General features: G+C 38.4%; 1 protein-coding gene across 1 annotated transcript in view; it reads right to left on the bottom strand.

Moving 5' to 3' along the window:
* The window catches only part of QRFPR (pyroglutamylated RFamide peptide receptor), a 48,901-nt gene that overhangs the window by 10,454 nt on the left and 19,402 nt on the right, over positions 1-19,045 (bottom strand). The window contains exon 2 of the mRNA XM_061164717.1: positions 470-628. Coding sequence (XP_061020700.1) covers positions 470-628 — 159 coding nt within the window. The remainder of the gene's footprint in view (positions 1-469; positions 629-19,045) is intronic.

Genomic DNA, 19,045 nt, shown 5'->3' with positions numbered 1-19,045 from the left:
GCTGTGCGCCTCTGCGTGTTAAGGTGTTTCAGTCATATCTGACTCTGCACGCTATGGATGGTCGCCCACCAGGCTCCTCTGTCCGTGGGATTCTCCAGGCAATAACACTGGCGTGGGTTGCCATGCCCTCCTCCAGGGGATCTTCCTGACCCAGGGATTGAACCCACACCTCTTATGCCTACCTGCACTGGTAGGCGGGTTCTTTACCACTAGCGCCAGCTTAAAAAGTTAAGAACAGCAACTCAGGGAAATCGGAGAGGAGAGATTTTCAGTGCTAGGCTAGATCTCAAGGAAAGAGGGGAGGGGAGCAGGAAGTTCGGGGATGACTGAAACCCTGAAATGACACCCCAATGCCTACAAGACAGACAGGAGGTTCCTCCTCTAGCTCATAAACATGGCTCATGTTACAGAGATTCTCTGTGTTCTGAAATGATGCACAGCTTTAATACTGCCAGGGGCATGTTCTCACCCAGCATGGTGAAGGCCCTGCGGTTGGTGTACTGCCACTTCATTTTAAAAGGATGCACGAGCCCCTGGTGTCTCTCCACAGCAATGCAGGTCATCGTGAGGGTTTCTGTCACGACAGCGGTGGACTGGACAAATGGCACCATCTTGCAAATGAAGGCACCTGCAGCAAGGAACCAGGACAAGTTAAGCAGCAACAGGAGTCGAAGTATTATCTGCCTGTTTGTCATCATCACAGTGAATTAGTTCTGAGCCTCTGTTTAAAAGTTTTATGACTATAATTACACAGTAGACACAAAATAATTGAGAAAGTTGGCACTGGTCAAGTTCCTAAATGATGTGTAATTATGTATAGCGGGATGATGAGAGGACAAGTAAGTATCTGGCCATTGAAAAGAAGCAGAAGAAAATCAGTGTGACCCTTCTTTGAGAAAAAGCAAAGTCGGTATTGGCCAGTTTCCTGGGGTCTAAACCACAAAGTGGTTCTTCATTCTTTCTTGATTTTTTTCACCAAAGACTCTCTAATTTCTTCTTTTATCTCTTATTGTCCTTTGACTTCCTGTCCAAGACTTAACATGCAAATTATACCATTATGCTCTTAACTGATTTCACATTCTCTGATGCAAAGGTCTCAAAGTCTGTGAGCATACTTCATTTGATATACATAATATTTTAAATAAAAATATCTGAATGCATTGCTTGCATTTAAAAATTTCTTACACTGTGTGTCCAGCCCCCTCACCATTGGTATTTGTGAGAAGTGGTCTGACATGTCTTCTCTTGAATCCACCCTGCTCACCAATACCAAATTAACTACTTTGAACTATCTGGAAAGCATAAGCTCAGTGAGTATAAAAAGTTGGAAGAGACTTCAGTTCACTTGCTCTAACCAGAGATCTCTCCTCCTCCTCTCCCAAATGCTCTGCCTGGCTCTGCTTAGAGACCTAAGGAAGGCCTCCTTGCTGGCACATCCTCACTTCGGGTCTTCACATGACTTTTCCTTCTGCTTGGAATGTTCTTCCCCAGAATAGCGCTCACACCCTTCAGTGAAGTCTTTGCTCGGATGTCACCCTCTCAATGAGGCTGACCTATCAGAACAACTCTGTTGCCATGACAGCATGTCCCTTGCCACCTCCTCTCATTCCTCCTCTCTTATTCTATCTTTTCCCATAACTCTTCCAATTCCAACATGCTATGCAATTTACTGACTTGTTTTACTGTTTATTGAAAGTTTCCCCACCCCTGTGCATGCATGCTTGGTCACTTCAGTTCACGTCCGACTCTTTGTGACCCTGTGGACCCTAGCCCACCAGGCTCCTCTGACCATGGGATTCTCCAGGCAAGAATCCCGGAGTGGGTTGCCATGCCCTCCTGCAGGGGACCTTCCTGACCTTGTGTCTTCTTCTTCTCCTGTGTCTCCTGCATTGGCAAGTGGGTTCTTTACTGCTAGCGGCACCTGGGAAGCCCTTCCCCATCCCTACTAGGATGCAAACACTCTGAGAGTAAGGATTTTTGTCTCCTTTTGCACTGATGTGTTCTAAGCACTGAGAATGGCACACGGAAGGCTCTCAACTGGTATTCACTCAGCTGAAGAGGATGAGTGACTAGCAAGCTCTTAACCTTGTTAAACTGACATCATTCAACTTTGGAGAGGCTCTTGCTGGGAAAAGGATCTTTCACTAATTCCATCCACTTCTTCTAATTTTTCTTTCTGAGAGTCCTAGAATTAACCAACTATATTGCCCAAACAGCAACTCTTCATATATTTAAAAGATACTTTTATGTCACTCTTAAGTCTTTTCCAGTTGCCCCAGCTATTCCTCATGACATGCTCTTCAGATCTTTCAACTCCCTGGACACCTCCCATTGAACTTTCTCCAGTTTGTGACTATGTGGCCCAGAAGGGAACCCACCATGCTCAGGATGTAGCCTGGACAAGGCAGAAATAGAGCTGTACTGCTTCCCTGGGTCTGAACATCCTCTTCTGTGAGTGTAACTGAAATACACATCAGTCCTTTATGCTAGAATTTTCAAATGGTTGGTGTCTGTTGAACTTGAAGTCAATTTGAAATGAATTGGATCCATTTAACAGAAAATTTCTGTTAACTCAAGATTTCCTTAATTTCCATCCTGTGATTTAGGTTAAAAAAAAAAAAAATAAAAGACTCAATATCGTTAGAGATACTTCCATTCTAATCCTTCTTGGAGGCTCCACACAGCAACCTAAGAGCCTGTCCCACACACTCCCAATCTCTGTTCCAGCCCCTCAAATTCCGACCCTGTTCAAAGTTAAGGAACATCCTTTCCAGCAAGACAGTTTTGAGCTAAATGCAGTAATTTATCAATACTTTCAGTACCCATATATTTCACTACTTGAACACTGACCATATTGTGAATGAAACAGCTTACCTCAAATCCTGTTTTGGATGTGACATTTGAATAAATGAATATATGACAAAATTATTCATCTGGGTATTTCTCCTTTTTTCTTTTTTTTTTTGAGAATTTGATCAAAATTTCCTTGATTCTTTCAGCCAAATTGATTCTTTCAGAACAAAAGTTGGACAGGCTAAAGCTAAAGAAATACCAGAAGAGACTTCCCATGAAATGGACATGGATCCATTATCAACACATTTTAGATAAAACTACCCAAACAAAAATGATTGTTGTAGTGTTATCTCATTGTAATGCTATCCATCCGAAATCTACTCAACATGTCCATCACAATGGTATGGAATGGTGGTCAGCTGATTGCCTGATACAAGGATACACTCTGATCTTGATTCATCTAACCTATTAGTTAGTTACCCTAAACTTCCATTTCATCACTTTTGTAAAAAAGAACTAATAATACCCATCTGTTACAGGACCAATGTTTGTACTTCATAAAATGACATAAACATCCAGTACAAGAATAAATGGCAGCCTGATTAAAAGAATTGTGGTAAATTCAGTACATGTGGAACTGATAGATTCTTTGTGGCTAAATGTCCCATTAAAGAACATATATTTCAATAGCATATTTTGCAGATAAATATATTGCAGCTCAAAGGAGTTGTGATTTGCTCATGTCCAGAGAGCTGTTTAGTGACAAAACGAAGGCATGAATCCAGGTGGTCTGACTCCAGCTCTTTCCACTACGTCACCTTCACTTATCTGAACACATCCATGCTATGTGGCTGTTTTCTTGTCTACATGCTCAAAATTCATCTGTTTAATGATCCATTTGAAAATTTTGTACCAAGAGGAGTTCTGTAATTTGTCCCTATAACCTTTTTATGAATCTAGACAGCATTTGCCCAACTCATTACTTCTGACATTTCTCCAATCAATTTTCTAAGAAATTACTGAGAAGTTTTTTTGATCACACCTCCAACTGTCTTGAGTGTTGTGGCATATAATTTATCTGCCCGGAAGATGTGAGTTGTTTTAAAAATAGGTAGATGCTCTTTTGCTATTTACTCACTTACACCAGATCTTTATTTTCATTCTAGCCATTTTTGTTTTGCCCTTTTTAATTTGCAGGTCGCTTTCCAAGATCGGGAAGACTTTGAGAGCTTTGCTTTCTCCCTCTGCCTTTCATTGAATTTCATCAATGGCCTTCCCTTTTGTTTTCAGCTCCTAGTTCTAATGACGAATGTTTCTGATGACTCTACAGTTGGCCTGTTCTACACCTCAGCCTTCCCAGTGTGAACTGAATAGGTCTGTTATTTTGCTAGAATGTGTCCCTTGTGACACTTCTTTCCACCAATGGCAATTGGGTTAATAACCCTAGAATTTCCTACAGAGGGCATTGTTTTCTTGGGATGTCCTTCCCTTTTCTTCTTAAGGGATTATCTGATCTTAACATAAGAGCTGTGTTTCTTAGAGCCTGCCTGAATGGCTATTTCTCTTATTTTTAAAATGTGAATTATGATTATTTATATTTATTTATTTAGCTGAGCCCTGTGGCTTGTGGGTCAGTTTCCTGACCAGGGATCAAACCTGGGTCCTGGCAGTGAAAGTTCTGAGTCCAAACCTCTAGACTGCCAAGAAATTCCCTATTTCTTGCATTTTGATTGTTTACCATCCACCTTCATTTCCTAATAGAAGTACAATTTCCTCTGGTGCATGAACTCTCTTCTACGTGGGAAGGTTACAGAAGAGGCCCTACGAGAGAAGACAAGGCAAACGCAGGATGCATTCTCTCAAAGAATCTATCGGCTCCAAACATGCCACATTTATCTCAGTTCTTTTAACTTGCTGAGAGACTGCAGTGAAGATGGAAGGGAGATTTGAGGTGGTGGGCCCTGTGCTCACCAGGTCATGAGCATGAACAGAACACTGTTAATTATGGCTGCTCACCTCTGTGCACCCTGCCTGTTGCAGGTCCTTCCTACAGATTCACTGATCCCATGAGCCTCCAACATCTTTCTGGTATATCCCCTTCTCTTAAGCTACTTTGCTATCAACTGTAGACCAAGTAAACTTCTTTGGCTACTTCTCTTTCATCACTTTTTCTCTGGAAGGTAGAGTTCCTAAAATGTAGAATACTCTGGTCAGCATTCCTTCTGGGTGTATTGCTAAGGCTTAGATAGCAGTTCAGATCCTACTATTACAGTTTGCTTCCATTGTTGTTCCATTTCTGCTACATCAAATTCTTGCCCAAGAATTTACAATAATTCTCCTTTGCCTATTGGATTAGGAACAAATTTTTTGATTAAATATTTATTTCCTTCTTTATTTATTGCCTTCTTTCCTGGTGGATCCCACCTGCAATGCGGGAGACCTGGGTTCAATCTCTGAGTTGGGAAGACCCCCTGGAGGAGGGCATGGCAACTCATTCCGGTATTCTTGCCTGGAGAATCCCCATGGACAGAGGAGCCTGGTGGGCTACAGTCCACGGGGCCGCAAAGAGTTGGACACGACTGAGCGACTAAGCACAGAAAGCCTTCTTTTTACCACCTTTTTATACAACTTAATTTTCCAGAAAATGAATTCTTTGCTCTGGATATGAATGATATCCACTCTTCTCCTTACCCACACCTGTCCTCACCTCCTACCATATGCAGTGTAGGCATCAATGATTCAAAGTGAAACAAGATCTCATTACTTCTAAAAATGATACTTGGAAATTGAAAACAACTTGGCCAGTATTTGTTTTCATGCTTGGGTAATAGTGACTTTAAAAAGGATCCAAGTGGAAAGGACAGAGGGAAAAACAACCAGAGTTTTCATACTTAGAAAAGATTAAAAACATTCCTTTATCAATTTAGAAAATGGTAGAATGAGCTATGACTGCATGAAATGATGATAACTATGATGATGTCTGTGAATAATTTGTTCCAAGGTTGGTAATAAACAAAATGAATAGACATTTGCAGTTTTAAAGAAAAGATTACTTTATAAAACCACTATTTGAAACAATAGTCTAACAAACTACAAAACAATCTGGCATTTAATTTCCTGTACAAAAAAAATTAAGCCATATTCAAACGATTGATGCATCCTGTCTCATTATGGCTGTTTTTAGTTTTTTTCTACAGCATTTCTTAAGCAGCTAGCTGCTAATAAACAAATTTACCAAATCCTGAATCCTAACTGCATTTCCCTCAACCACATCCAATGGTTGGGAACAATCTAAATACAGTCAGAGTCAGAATTGCTATACAACCTGTGGCTGAGAACCACAATGGAACAGAACTGTGGAATTCCTTGGCAGGAAGGCCCTCCCAGCAAGGATCCAGGCTGAGGGTTTCCATCAGTGTTCCACGGAGCTCTGTGCTCTGCACGCAGGCTCTAGGACCTGCCAAGGAAGGCAGGGGGTTCTGAGCTCCATTCCTGCTGCAGCTGGATCGGCTCCAACTGCGTCCAGTTTAACGTAACATGGTTCCAGCACATAAGTCACCGGCGATTTCAAAAAAGAAGTTAGACAACTCCAAAGTGGACTGGGAGATTCTGCCAATTTAAACCATAACAGACTACATTTTAAAACAGATATGTGACAAATCTCTCCTAGAATTTCAGCCCTCCTGATAATTACAGTTGACGCTTGAACAACATGGGGGTTAGGGCACTGCTCAGGGCACAGCTGATTATCAGAGAGTAACTTCACAGTCAGCCTTCCACATTCAAGGATTCAATCAACCTTGGATTGTGCAGTACTGCTCTGTTCATTATTTGAAACTTTTGCATTTAAGTGGACCCTTGAAGTTCAAATCTGTGTTGCTCAAGGGTCAACTGTATCCCTAATTAGTGTAAGACCTTTACAAAGCGATCTAGTAATTATCCTCTGATTGACGAACTTTCCGATAATGCTGCATCTGTGCAGCAGAAAAGAGGGAGGAACTGAGCCCAGGGAAAGGAAAGCCTGGGTCCCAGCGAAGGGGAAGGCTCAGAGGAGGCAGAAGGCACCTTGATCCTGCAGAGTAGAAGGGCAAGGAGAAAAATCTTACAGTTCCCAGGTGCCAAAAAGAGAGAGTCTCTATTAAGAGATGGTGGGAGGAGACTGACAGCAAGGGAGATAAGCCACTTTTTTTTTTTTCAGAATTTTTGATATACTTAGGGAAGGAGACAGAAGGCCCCCCGCTGGCTCTGAGAGGAAGCATGTCCATTTGGGATGCTATAACAGCTCATGGATGGGGTGACTTATAAAGGCAGAGATTTACTTCTCACAGCTGTTGAGGTTGGAAGCCTGAGGTCAAAGTGAACCTCACGGCTCAGGGAGGACCTTCACGGTTGCAGACCTCTCACAGCGTCCTCACCGGGCAGAAAGGGCCAGAGAGCTTCAGGGGGTCTCTCTGACAAGAGCACAAATCCCACTCATGAGGGCTCTGCTCTCCTGACCTATTATTTTTTCTTTCTTTTTATTAATTGAAAACATCATGTAGAGTCACATGCAGTTCTAAGAAGTAATACAGATAGACCACTTGTATACTGCGCCCAGTTTTCCCCGCTGGTAACATTTTGTAAAACTACACAAATATCACAACCGAGACATTGACATTAATATAACCCACTGATCTCATCCAGATTTTGCTTGTACTCATTTGTGTTCTATGGGTTTCTATTAATAGGTTCATGTATCTGCCACCACAGTTAAGATATTGAATAGCTCCTCCCGCTGCCCTTTTATAATCACACCCACGTCCTTCATGCCTCTGCCCCTCCCTGTAGCTAACCACTAGCAACCATTAGTCTGCTTTCCATTCCTAAATTTTTTCATTTCAAAAATATTATGTAAATATAATAATATAGTAAATAACATTTTGGGATTGGCTTTTTCCTTTTAGCACAAACCCCTGAACACACATCCAAGTTGTTGCATCTATCAGTAGCTTGTTCCTTTCTATGCTAATACTCCACAGAATGTATGTTCCACAGTTTGCTTAATTCATCCATTGAAGACCATCTGGGGCATTCCAGTTTTTTTTTTTTCCTCCAGTTTTTGACTATTACAAAAAAACAGTTATGAATATTCATGCAAAAGTTTTGGTATGAACAAAATTTTTCATTTTTCTGGGATAAATACTCAAGAGTTTAATTCTCTGACTGCATGGTAATTGCATATTTAATTTTATAATAAATTGCAAAATTATTTTCCAGAATGGCTGTGTCATTTGACATTCCTGCTGGCAATGTATAAGTGATTCAGTTTCTCCATATCATTGCCAACATTCAATGTTGCCACTATTTTTTTATTTTAGCCATTCTGATTTATGTGTATTGATATTGTGGTTTCAATTTTCAATTCCCTGATTTCTATAATGCTGAACATCTTTTCATGTATTCATTTGCCATCTGTATATCCTCTCTGATTAAATTTCTCTTTCTGTGTTTTGCCCATTTTCTGATTACACTGTCTTTTCACTGCTGAATTTTGAGAGTTCTTTATATATTCTAGATACAAGTATTTTGTAAGATATACATTTTGTATATATTTTTTCTCCATCTGTAGCTTGTGCTTTCATCTTCCCACATGGACTTTAACAGATCAAGTATTTAGTTTTGATGAGGTTCAAATTATCAGTTTTTCCTTTTATGCACTGAGCTTTTGGTGTCAGTTAAGAATCCTAAGAATTCTGTGCTTAGCTGTGTTCATTTTCTATGGTTCTCCCCAAAGTTTCATAGCCTTACATTTACTTTTAGGTCTATAATACATTCTGAGTAAATTTTTTTATAGTGTCAGATTTAAGATGAGTGTTTTTGTTTCACTTGTTTATTTTTGCCTACAAATGTCAACTGCTCCAGCACTGTTTGTGAAATAGGCATCCTTCCTCCATTGAGTCACACCTTTGTTAAAAATCACTGAGCATATTTGTGAAGGTCTATTTCTAAGTTCTCCATTCTGTTCCATTCATGTGTGCTTATCCCTCTGCCAATACCACACTGTTTTGATTACTTTATCTACATAAGAAATTTTGACAACAGGCAGAGGAAGTCCTCCCACTTCATTCTTTGTCAAGATTATTTTAGCTCTTCTAGTCTCTGTGCCTATTATAAATTTTTGAACAAACTCATCTATGTTTTAAAAAATCCTTGCTAAGATTTTGATAGGAATTACTTTAAAACTATTAATCACTTTTGGGAAAACTGACATCATTAATATGTTGAGTATTCTAAACCATTAACACAGTATGTCTCACCATTTATTTATGTACTCTTTGATTTTCTTCATCTGCATTTTGTCATTTTCAAGCACATAGAATGGAAAACTGTACTGTGTTTACTGTATACCTAAGTATTTCATTTTCTTGGAGTAGTTGGAAGTAGTATGACATTTTTCATTTCATTTCCTGCATGTTACTTGTTAATAAAGAAATACCATCAAGTTTTGTGTGTTGATCTTGTATACTTTGACAATGATGAATTCACTTAATTCTCAGAGATTTTGGTAGATTCCCTGGGATTTTCTATGCCAAAAATAATGTCATCTGTAAATATATATTTCCTTTCCAAACTTAAAAATGTCTTTCATTTCTTTCTTTCTTCTTTTTTTTTTTTGCCTCCCTGCAGTGGCTTGAACTTCAAGCACTATATTACATAAGAGTGGTGAGTATAGACATCCTTTCTCTGTTCCAAGTCTAAGGAAAAAAATAAGTCTTTCACCATTACATGTGATGTTAACTAGGTTTTCATAGCTATTCTTTATAAAGCAGATAGTCTCTCTATTACTAACTTGCTGAGAACTTTTATCTAAATGGATGTTGGATTTTGTCAAATGTTTTTGGTGTGTCATTTGCTACGCTTCTATGATTTTTCTTTAGCTTGTTGATCTGATGGGTTACACTGATTTTTGAATGCTGAGTCACACTTTCAGACCTGGGATAAATTCCACTTGATCATGTGTATAATCCTTATTATACACTGTTGGATTCTGTCTGCTGATATACTGAGTATTTTTACGTCCAAGTTCGTGAGAGACGTTGGTTTGCAGTTTTCTTTTCATTGTACTGTCTTTGTCTAGGTTATTTACCAGGGGAAAAAAATGCCTCAGAAAATGGCTTAGGAAGTGCTCTTTCCTCTTCTATTTTCAGGAAGAGGTTGTGTAAAAGTAGTAATTCTTCTTTGTATATTTGGCAGAATTCTCTAGTGAAACCATCTGGGCTGGGAGATTTTTTCGGGGGTAGGGGCAGCTTTGTGGGTGCAAACTAATTGTGTCTCTTCCTTTTAAGAATATCTTTTTAGTCAAAGAATTATGAGCAAATGTTTCAAAATCCAAAGGGCTACAGTAAAAAAGAATGGGTCTCTCCCATCCCCACTCACCTGCTGTCTTACTTCCAACAATTGTGTTGCATTTTTCTGTCAGGTACCTTTACATCTCTAATCAAACTGCTTTTGGTTCTTCATTTACTGATTTTAGATGGTCTGTATTGACTTTCTTCTAGGAAAGATGGGCTTTTAGTTCACTTTGATCACCTCCTACGTCTGCTTCTCCTTTTAGTTTTCTTATAGTTACAACACTTTCTTCAATAATTTCTTTGAAAAGATTTTGAGAAGTGTGCTTCCTAAATTCAAGTATGTGTTTCCCCCTATCTTTGACTCATAAAGTAATATACTTAACATGCTATTCCTTGGTCTCTCAGCTTCCAACAGTTTATCTTGTCCCTCACTTTGTAAGATGATAATACTTCATCTCCTTGCATCACCTCCTTCCTCCTTTTCTTCCTCTCTTCTTCCCTACGCCTTTACATGTACTTTATCAAGACTAATAGCTTTTCATTCTGTTTCATAGCCATGTTAAGTCTTTTGCACTTGGCCTACATTTTAATTATGAAAGATTAAAACTATAAACAGCATTTTAATTAGTATGACTATGACTATTTAGATATTTTAAGTACAAAGCCAGTATGTATGCTCTAAATACATTTCTCTTTCTCTGATTTTATAGTCATGATCCTTGTGTACTTTCTTACTGCTCTAAAGTATGCCATAATTTAATGTGTTTTTGATCAAGGCTATGCTCTTTTATATTTTCATTTATTTCATTTTTCGGACATGACTGAACGACTTCACTTTCATTCACTTTTACTTTAATTGTGTGTCCAACTCTTTGAGACCCCATGGACTGTAGCCCATCAGGCTCCTCTGTTCATGGAATTCTCCAGGCAAGAATACTGTAGAGGGTTGCCATTCCCTTCTTCAGGGGATCTTTCCAACCCAGGGATTGAACCCAGGCTCCTGCATTGCAGGCAGATTCTTTACCATTTGAGCCACCAGGGAAGCCCCAAAGACATGACCTTTCTTCATTGTATCTTAGATTTTCTTATCTATAAAATGCAAATGATGAAACACTACTTGTTTCAGAGGACTCTTAGAGGATTAAATGAAATCATATATACAATGTGTTTAAAATAATCTTTAGCGCCAGTGGAATAGCATTCATGAGTGTTAGCTACATTGACTGTCATCATCATCATCATCATCATCATTTTTACTATTACACCTCAACTTTTCACATAATATATTCACTACCTGGAATAAATTCTAGTATTTTTTTTTCTTTTTATAAAAATTTTATTGGCACACAATTGATATACAACGTTATATTAGTTTCAGGTGTATAGCAAAGTGTATCAGTTATAAAGTACATATATTCACTCTTTTTAAGATTCTTTTGCATATAGGCTATTAGAGTATTGAGTGGAGTTCTCTCTGCTATATAGTAGGTCCTTATTAGTTACCTATTTTTCTAACATTTTTTCTTTTAAAACTTTCCCCTAGAACACTACTGATTTCCAATTTTGATGACTGCAGCTCTTTATTTATTTAAGATTGCTCCATAGCCATAATTTTGAAATTCATTAGAATGGATACCCTTTCCACTATTCCTTTTATTTCATGGCTACTTAATTCTTGCATATCATCTTCATTTTGCATGAATCTTTTTCACATAACTTCTTCAAAATAATGAGTTTAAAGTAAGTTCTTGCTTATCAGAAAGTGGCTATAATTTGACTTAAATTCAATATCATCTTCCTTTGGAATCTTGAACAACTTGCTTTATTGATCTCTAGCATCCACTTTTAGTGTTAACATATTGATACCATCAGACTGATGTTTCCTCCCTTATGAGTGCCCTGGTTAGTATCTGGAAGCTTTTATTGATCTCTTTGTGTTTGGACTCTGAAGCGCTATGGGGACATGTGTTGAGGCTTTTGGCCCATTTATTCTTCTGCTCTCTGTGTGCTTTCTGAACTTGAAGACTTCTGACTCCCTTATCTCTGTGTTTTATCTCTGTTTTGTTAATTTTTTTTGGGGGGGGTGAAACTCATTAATCAGATTTTGGAATTCCTGCGTGTATCTCCCTTGTTGAATGTCTTTTGTTTATACATTTTTTTACCTTATAAATTCTCTTTGTCCTTTTGGTCCACATTATAAAAATTTTCTTGTCTTTATCTTCCAAGTAAATTCAGTAATCATATTTTCACTTTTAAGAGCTTTTCTTATTCTCAAATTGTTTCTTTTCAGAAATGCTTGCTCTTGAATTATGAAGTCAATATCTTCTTAAATCAAGACACCTCCCACTTATCATCAGTCACTCATTCATGAAGATCAGACATTCCGTGTGAAAATGTGCACTCGGAGCCTACTCCCTATTATTTGGAATTCCAAATTAAACTTCCAACAGAATTCCTTAAGTGTAACTAAAACATAGAGACTGTTTAAAGCATAAAACTAAAACATAAGTCATCATTTAGCATGCAAAAGTGCTTAAAATATTGTTTCCAACCACAAAAGCAATTAGAATATCTTTATCAAATGGTTTCTGTACATGTATGTATGTATGTACATTTCTGTATGCAGCATTTTCATGGTACATCATGAATATTTTTTTCCAACAAGTCATAGCAACCAGCACACAGAAATTAATGAATATGTGAGAAAAATTCAGATATAATTTGTAACAAAAACAGTACAATCACCTTGGATGACCTGTTACCCATGAAGAAAGGAACAGACTGGAAATTTGAAGAAAGTTGAGAAGCGAGGAGGGCTGCAGTGTAATCATTATCATTGGTTGTGGAGAGTGATATCATGGGTAAGTTGGGGTACAAAGGTGCAATTTCAAGCAAACTATAAAATTCAGAAGCTGTCAGTTTTTTTTTTTTTTAATATCACCTCTGTGCTCAGGTAGACTCCTGAATGAATCTTCAGGGGGAGATAGTTGATATTTTAGGATGAAAAATTTCAGAATAAAGCTTTACTTACTCTCCTCTAGTCTTATTTCATGGTGCTATAAGAAATATCTGGCAGTAATATCTCCATCAAGTTCAAAGATAATGATTATCATTGTATTTGCAGAATCCACAAATAATTTTTAGCAAGCAGTATCTAGTGGTTTAATTGAATACCTTCTGGTTACAACTGTGATTAAATTTTTCAGACTAATATTCTGAACAACTTCAGTACTTGTTAATTTCTCTTCATGCAGTTAAAGAATTCAATATCTTTTCCAGTGACCTCCTTGCAAAGCAAGTCTCCTTTTCAAGACGAATGATTGCAAAGAATGGCTCTGTCACAAAGAATGTGTGATGTCCTTAGTTCCTCTGTTGTGTCTGACTCTTTGCGACCCCATGGACTGTAGCTTGCCAGGCTTCTCTATCCATGGGGATTCTCGAGACAAGAATACTGGAGTGGGTTGCTATGCCCTCCTTCAGGGAATCTTCCCAACTCAGGGATTGAACCCAGGTCTCCTGCATTGCAGGCAGATCCTTTACCATCTGAGCCACCAGCGTAAGCCAAAGAGTACTGAAATGGGTAGCCTATCCCTTCTCCAGGGGAACTTACCGATCCAGGAATCGAACTGGGGTCTTTTGTACTGCAGGCAGATTCTTTACCAGCTGAGCTACCTAGGAAGTCATGAGAATGTGTGAAATGGAGTGGTTTATTAGTGTCAGCAACATTCTGTACACACATCCTTTTGTGGACACTAGGCATGCTGTTCAAAATATCCGTGATTTTGATGTTCTACCAAGTGTATTTGGAATATAGCCTGAGAACTTTTATTTTATAGATAAATCATTTTGTTTAAAATTTTTTATTAAGTTTTGGGACATAAATTTTTTCTTGTGTAAAATCAGCTAAAAAAAAAAAAAGTGTTGTATTTATTGTAGAAGTTTGAGACTTAAAAACCAATAGGGGAAATAGGAAAAAAAAAAAAACCAATAGGAATTCCACTAGGAAAATATCAAATGAGGAGACATTCTTCAGAATATGTAGGTATAAACATACTACTTAGAATTTTTCTAATCTATAAATCACCCATTTATTCTAGTTACATTTATCTGTTTGCCTTATTCCCTTTTATTCTGCAAATTTTCTTCAACTGCCTAACAATCCTTGGTTGCCTTTACACATTTAAGAATGGAGCAACATGAAAGACTTCTGGCTTCTCTGTGTGCATGAGCTGGAGTTGTCCTCAGAAAGACTTTGATTTAGGATGAATGGGCTTCCTCTAGGGGTCATACAAATTGCAAGACTCTGAGGTTTTTCCCTGTGGAGCCAAGTTGGTACTAGTTCTGTAGTCCTGCTCAGAGTGCTTCCTTCAATTATTCTAAAAGAAGAATGTATATTTGTGCTAGAAAAAACAAGTAGACTGAAGTAAAATTATATCTCTTCTGGTTTTTTATTTGCATTACTCTAATAGGTACAAATACTATTTTTAAAAAGTAACTGAATTGACTTTTTACTTTCCATTAATGGCAATAGTCAGATTTTCAAATAATAGAACAAAATAAGCCCAGGTTAAACATCAGGGTAATAAAACAGAAAGCAGAAACAATGTGGCTTCATTATGCTAAAATGTTAAAGTAACTTACTATCAAACAATGAAGCAGGGATTTTTCTTTCTTTCCTTTCCTTTTTTTTTGTATACAAGGAAAGAAATAGAGAAACCCAGGTTAGGCATTAGGGAAAAAATTCTTGAATGTAAAGGCTATCATGCAAAAAAGGTGCATTATAAAGTGTTCTTCCCAGAAAAGCTTAATAAAAATAGTAAACATTCATGTAATTTATATACTCAGTTGCTCACCAAACATAAAACAATGTCAAATTAGTCTAAAGTAATGCAAAAAATAGCTGTATGAGTAAATAATTTATGTGTCAATATAATGTAAATTATTAAACCATCTTTCAATGGATGATTTAAATGAAAACTAACTGAAATCAAGCAGTAAACAAGTGATATATACATTTAGACACACACACACATACACTCAAACACTGGAGTTTCTATTTTGCTAAAAATATATTCAGGAGAAAACTAAAGTGTAACACACTAAAATTCTCATTATAATTACCTCCGGATTTTAAATACACAAATTTTATTTTCTTTATATTTCTGCATGTCTATTTGTTTGTTCTGTATGTTAATCAGGATGTTTTGGACTGCAAATAAAAGAAAATTCATCTCAACTGGCTGAACAATAAGGGAGATGTACTACTTCACATGAAAGCGAGTCCAGAGGTAGAGCAATAATGGGCAGTAAATTCTATAGTTGAATGATTTCACCATGGACTGGCGTTCTCTCCTTTGGATTACTTCATCCTCAGCACGGCTCTGCTTTTGTTCTTAGCGTGGTACCTTTGTGCAAATAAGATAATTACACCATCTCTAAGCACTGCAACTCAAACAATATTCAAAAGCCAAGAGAGGAAAGGAAAATATATACTTTTCTCAAACTCTTTATGAAAGTGAGGAAAATCTTAGACCACCCCCCACTCCACCCCTCCGTGGCCAAAATGGGTTGTATGCCCATTTTATAACTCATCATGGACAAGGGGAATGAAATTTAAAATATTGACCTAAATTAATGAAATCCAATCCTAGAGCTGAGAAGGATCCTAAACATCCCTGAAGAACATGTCCATCCAATACCTAACATACCAGGTTTCTGCTTGGAAGGAATAACACCCAGTGATACCTAAATAAACAGAATTATTCTATATGCAAAGGGTGATATTATTATTTCTCTACTGCTGGTACAACAAATTACCACAATCTTAGTGGTTTAAAAGAACACACATTTATACCTTACAGTTCTGGAAGTCAGGTGTTTAAATGGGTCTGCAGGGCTGCATTCCTTCTGAAGGCTCTAGAAAAGAATTTGTTTTCTCGCTTTTTCCAGTTTCTAGAGATTGCCTACATTCCTCGGCTCAAAGTCCTGCATCATTCTGATCTCTGCTTCTGACACTCCTGACTATACATATACTTGTGATTAAGAAAGTCCAGCCAGATACTAGAGGATCATCTCCCCAGCTCTGGATCCTCAACTTGATCACATCAGCAAAATCCCTTTTGCCAAGTAAAGTAACATAATCACAGTTCGTAAGAATTAGGATATAGACATCTTTGAAGGACCACTATTCTGTTTTATCACATAGAATTAACACGACTTAATATTACACAGTGACTTATCATAAAAATGCCAATTATCTCCAAAACAACACATAAATTGAATACAATACCAATCAAAATTTCAGGGGAATGAACATTTTTGGGGGGCTTCCCAGGTGGCACTAGTGGTAAAGAATCTGCCTACTAAGGCAGATGACATAAGAGATGCAGGTTCCATCCCTGGGTCAGGAAGATACTTTGGAGGAGGGCACAGCAACCTACTCCAGTATTCTTGCCTGGAGAATCCTATGGACAGAGGAGCCTGGTGAGCTATGATCCACAGGGTCGCAAAGAGTTGGACACAACTGAAGCAACTTAGTATGCACAAACTTATTTTTAAATGCTCATAGAGAAATAAAGGTTCCTACACAGCTAAATCAACTCTGAAAGAGAAGGTCAAAGAAATGAGGGGCTTTCCAAATACAATATTTAGATATCCTAAAAAGTCTTTTCAATAAACACTATAGCACTGGTGTGGGCTTAGACACTAAACAATGTTTCAAAATAGAAAGAAAAGAAAATGGGAAGTGGATTTATAATTTTTCTTTTTTTCCCCCAGTTTCATTGAGATAAAATTGACATATAACCTTGCATTAGTTTAAGGTGTAAAACATGACTTGAAACAAGTATATATTACAAAATAATTACCACAATCAATATAGTTAACATCTATCACCTCACAAGGACCTACTGTATAGCACAGGGAACTCTATTCAATACTCTGTGATACTTTATGTGTCAACTTGAATGGACCATGGGGTGCCCAAATGTCTGGTTAAACATTACTTCTGGGTGTGTCTGGGTGTGTTAAACGTTACTTGAGGGTGTTTCCAGAGGTGATTAGTATTTGAATTGATGAACTGTGTAAAGCAGATGGCCCTTTCCAGTGTGGCTGGGCATCATCTGTCTGCTGAGGGCCTAAATAGACAAAAGGCTGGAGGAAGGTTGAATTTTTTCTCTGCCTGACTGCTTGAGCTGAAAAACTGCTCTTCTGTCCTCAAGACCCCTGGTTCTCAGGCCTCCAGATTCAGACTGAAATCTGCAACGTTGGTTCTGGGGCTCTCCGGCTTTTGAACCACCAGTACCACATGCTTTCTTGGTCTCTGACTTACAGACAACAGACTGTGGGACTTCTCAGCCTCCATAATCATGTGCGTGTCGATTCCTCACGATAGATCATACACACACACACACACACACATACTATGGGTTCTGTTTCCCAGCAGAACCCTGACTAACATGCTTGTCTTTCAACTCTTTACCTGCATGGCCCTCACTGACTGCTGCGCTTCTGCAACATCATGGAAGTCTATCTCTGCCCGCCTCTGCTCTCTCTTTCCTTCACCCCTGTTTGTGCCTTGTGGGCTTCCCAGGTGATGCAAATGGTAAAGAACATGCCTGTCAGTGCAGGAGACACAGGTTTGATCCCTGGGTCAGGATGATCCCGTGGAGGAGGGCATGGCAACCCACTCTAGTAATCCTGCCTGGTAACTTCCATGGACAGAGGAGCCTGTCAGGCTACAGTCTATGGGGTCACAAAGAGATGGACACAACTGAACAACTGAGCACACACATACGCACACATCATATTTTTCTTTTTACTGCAGTAATAAAAATAGTCAGAGAGCTATGTGGCCTGAGGCAAAAAACCATGTAAGATAGCCATTTTTCCATGCAGCCACTACTTGCATCTTTTGGCATAATCTCATCTCAACAAATCTCATCTCAATCTCTTCCCTTTGCCTTTGTCACGGTCTATTCCACACTCAAATTAAAAGATGCTTGCTCTTTAGAAGAAAAGCTATGACAAACCTAGACAGTGTACTAAAAAGCAGATACATCACTTTGCCAACAAAGGTCTGTATAGTCTAAGCTCTGGTTTTTCCAGTAGTCACATATGGATGTGAGAGTTGGACCATAAAGAAGACTGAGCACTGAAGAATTGACACTTTTGAACTGTGCTGTTGGAGAAGATTCTTGAGAGTCTTTATCTCCTTGGACTGCAAGGAGATAAAACCAGTCAATCCTAAAGGAAATCAGTCCTGAATATTCATTGGAAGGACTGGTGGTGAAGCTGAAGCTCCAATACTTTGGCCACCTGATGCGAAGAACTGACTCATTGGAAAAGACCCTGATGCTGGGAAAGATTGAAGGCGGGAGGAGAAGGGAAGAACAGAGGATGAGATGGTTGGATGGCATCACCGACTTGATGGACATGAGTTTGAGTAAGCTCCGGGAGACACTGAAGGACAGGGAAGCCTGGTGTGCTACAGTCCATGGGGTCGCCGAGAGTTGGGCCCGACCGAGCAACTGAACAACAACAACTCCACACTCACACGTTCCAAAATGAATACAAACTTCTACTTTAGTAGCAACCCAAATCAATTTTTTTAAATTAACTGTGTTTCATAGAAATTGAATCATCAATTCTTTCAGTTTAATAATCCAGTCCTGAGAGGTGGCTGACACAGAGTATTGCCACATGTAGTGACGGAACATAACCATGACGCTGCTGAGTTCTGATGGGTTTGGTTTGCTTGTGGGCAACTGTACTTGGTCTAACTTGATCTCCTTTACAGTAGCAGTTTTGACCACGACCTACAATAGGAAATATCTTTATTTACTCACACACACATGAAATTTAATTTCTTACTACATGTATGTATACATATATGATTACACTTATACATACACACACAACCA

This window comes from Dama dama, chromosome 17 (assembly GCF_033118175.1).
Source record: "Dama dama isolate Ldn47 chromosome 17, ASM3311817v1, whole genome shotgun sequence".
Lineage (NCBI taxonomy): Eukaryota > Metazoa > Chordata > Mammalia > Artiodactyla > Cervidae > Dama > Dama dama.
The sequence above is the reverse complement of the archived record's forward strand: the minus strand, read 5'-3'. Positions and strand labels throughout refer to the sequence as shown.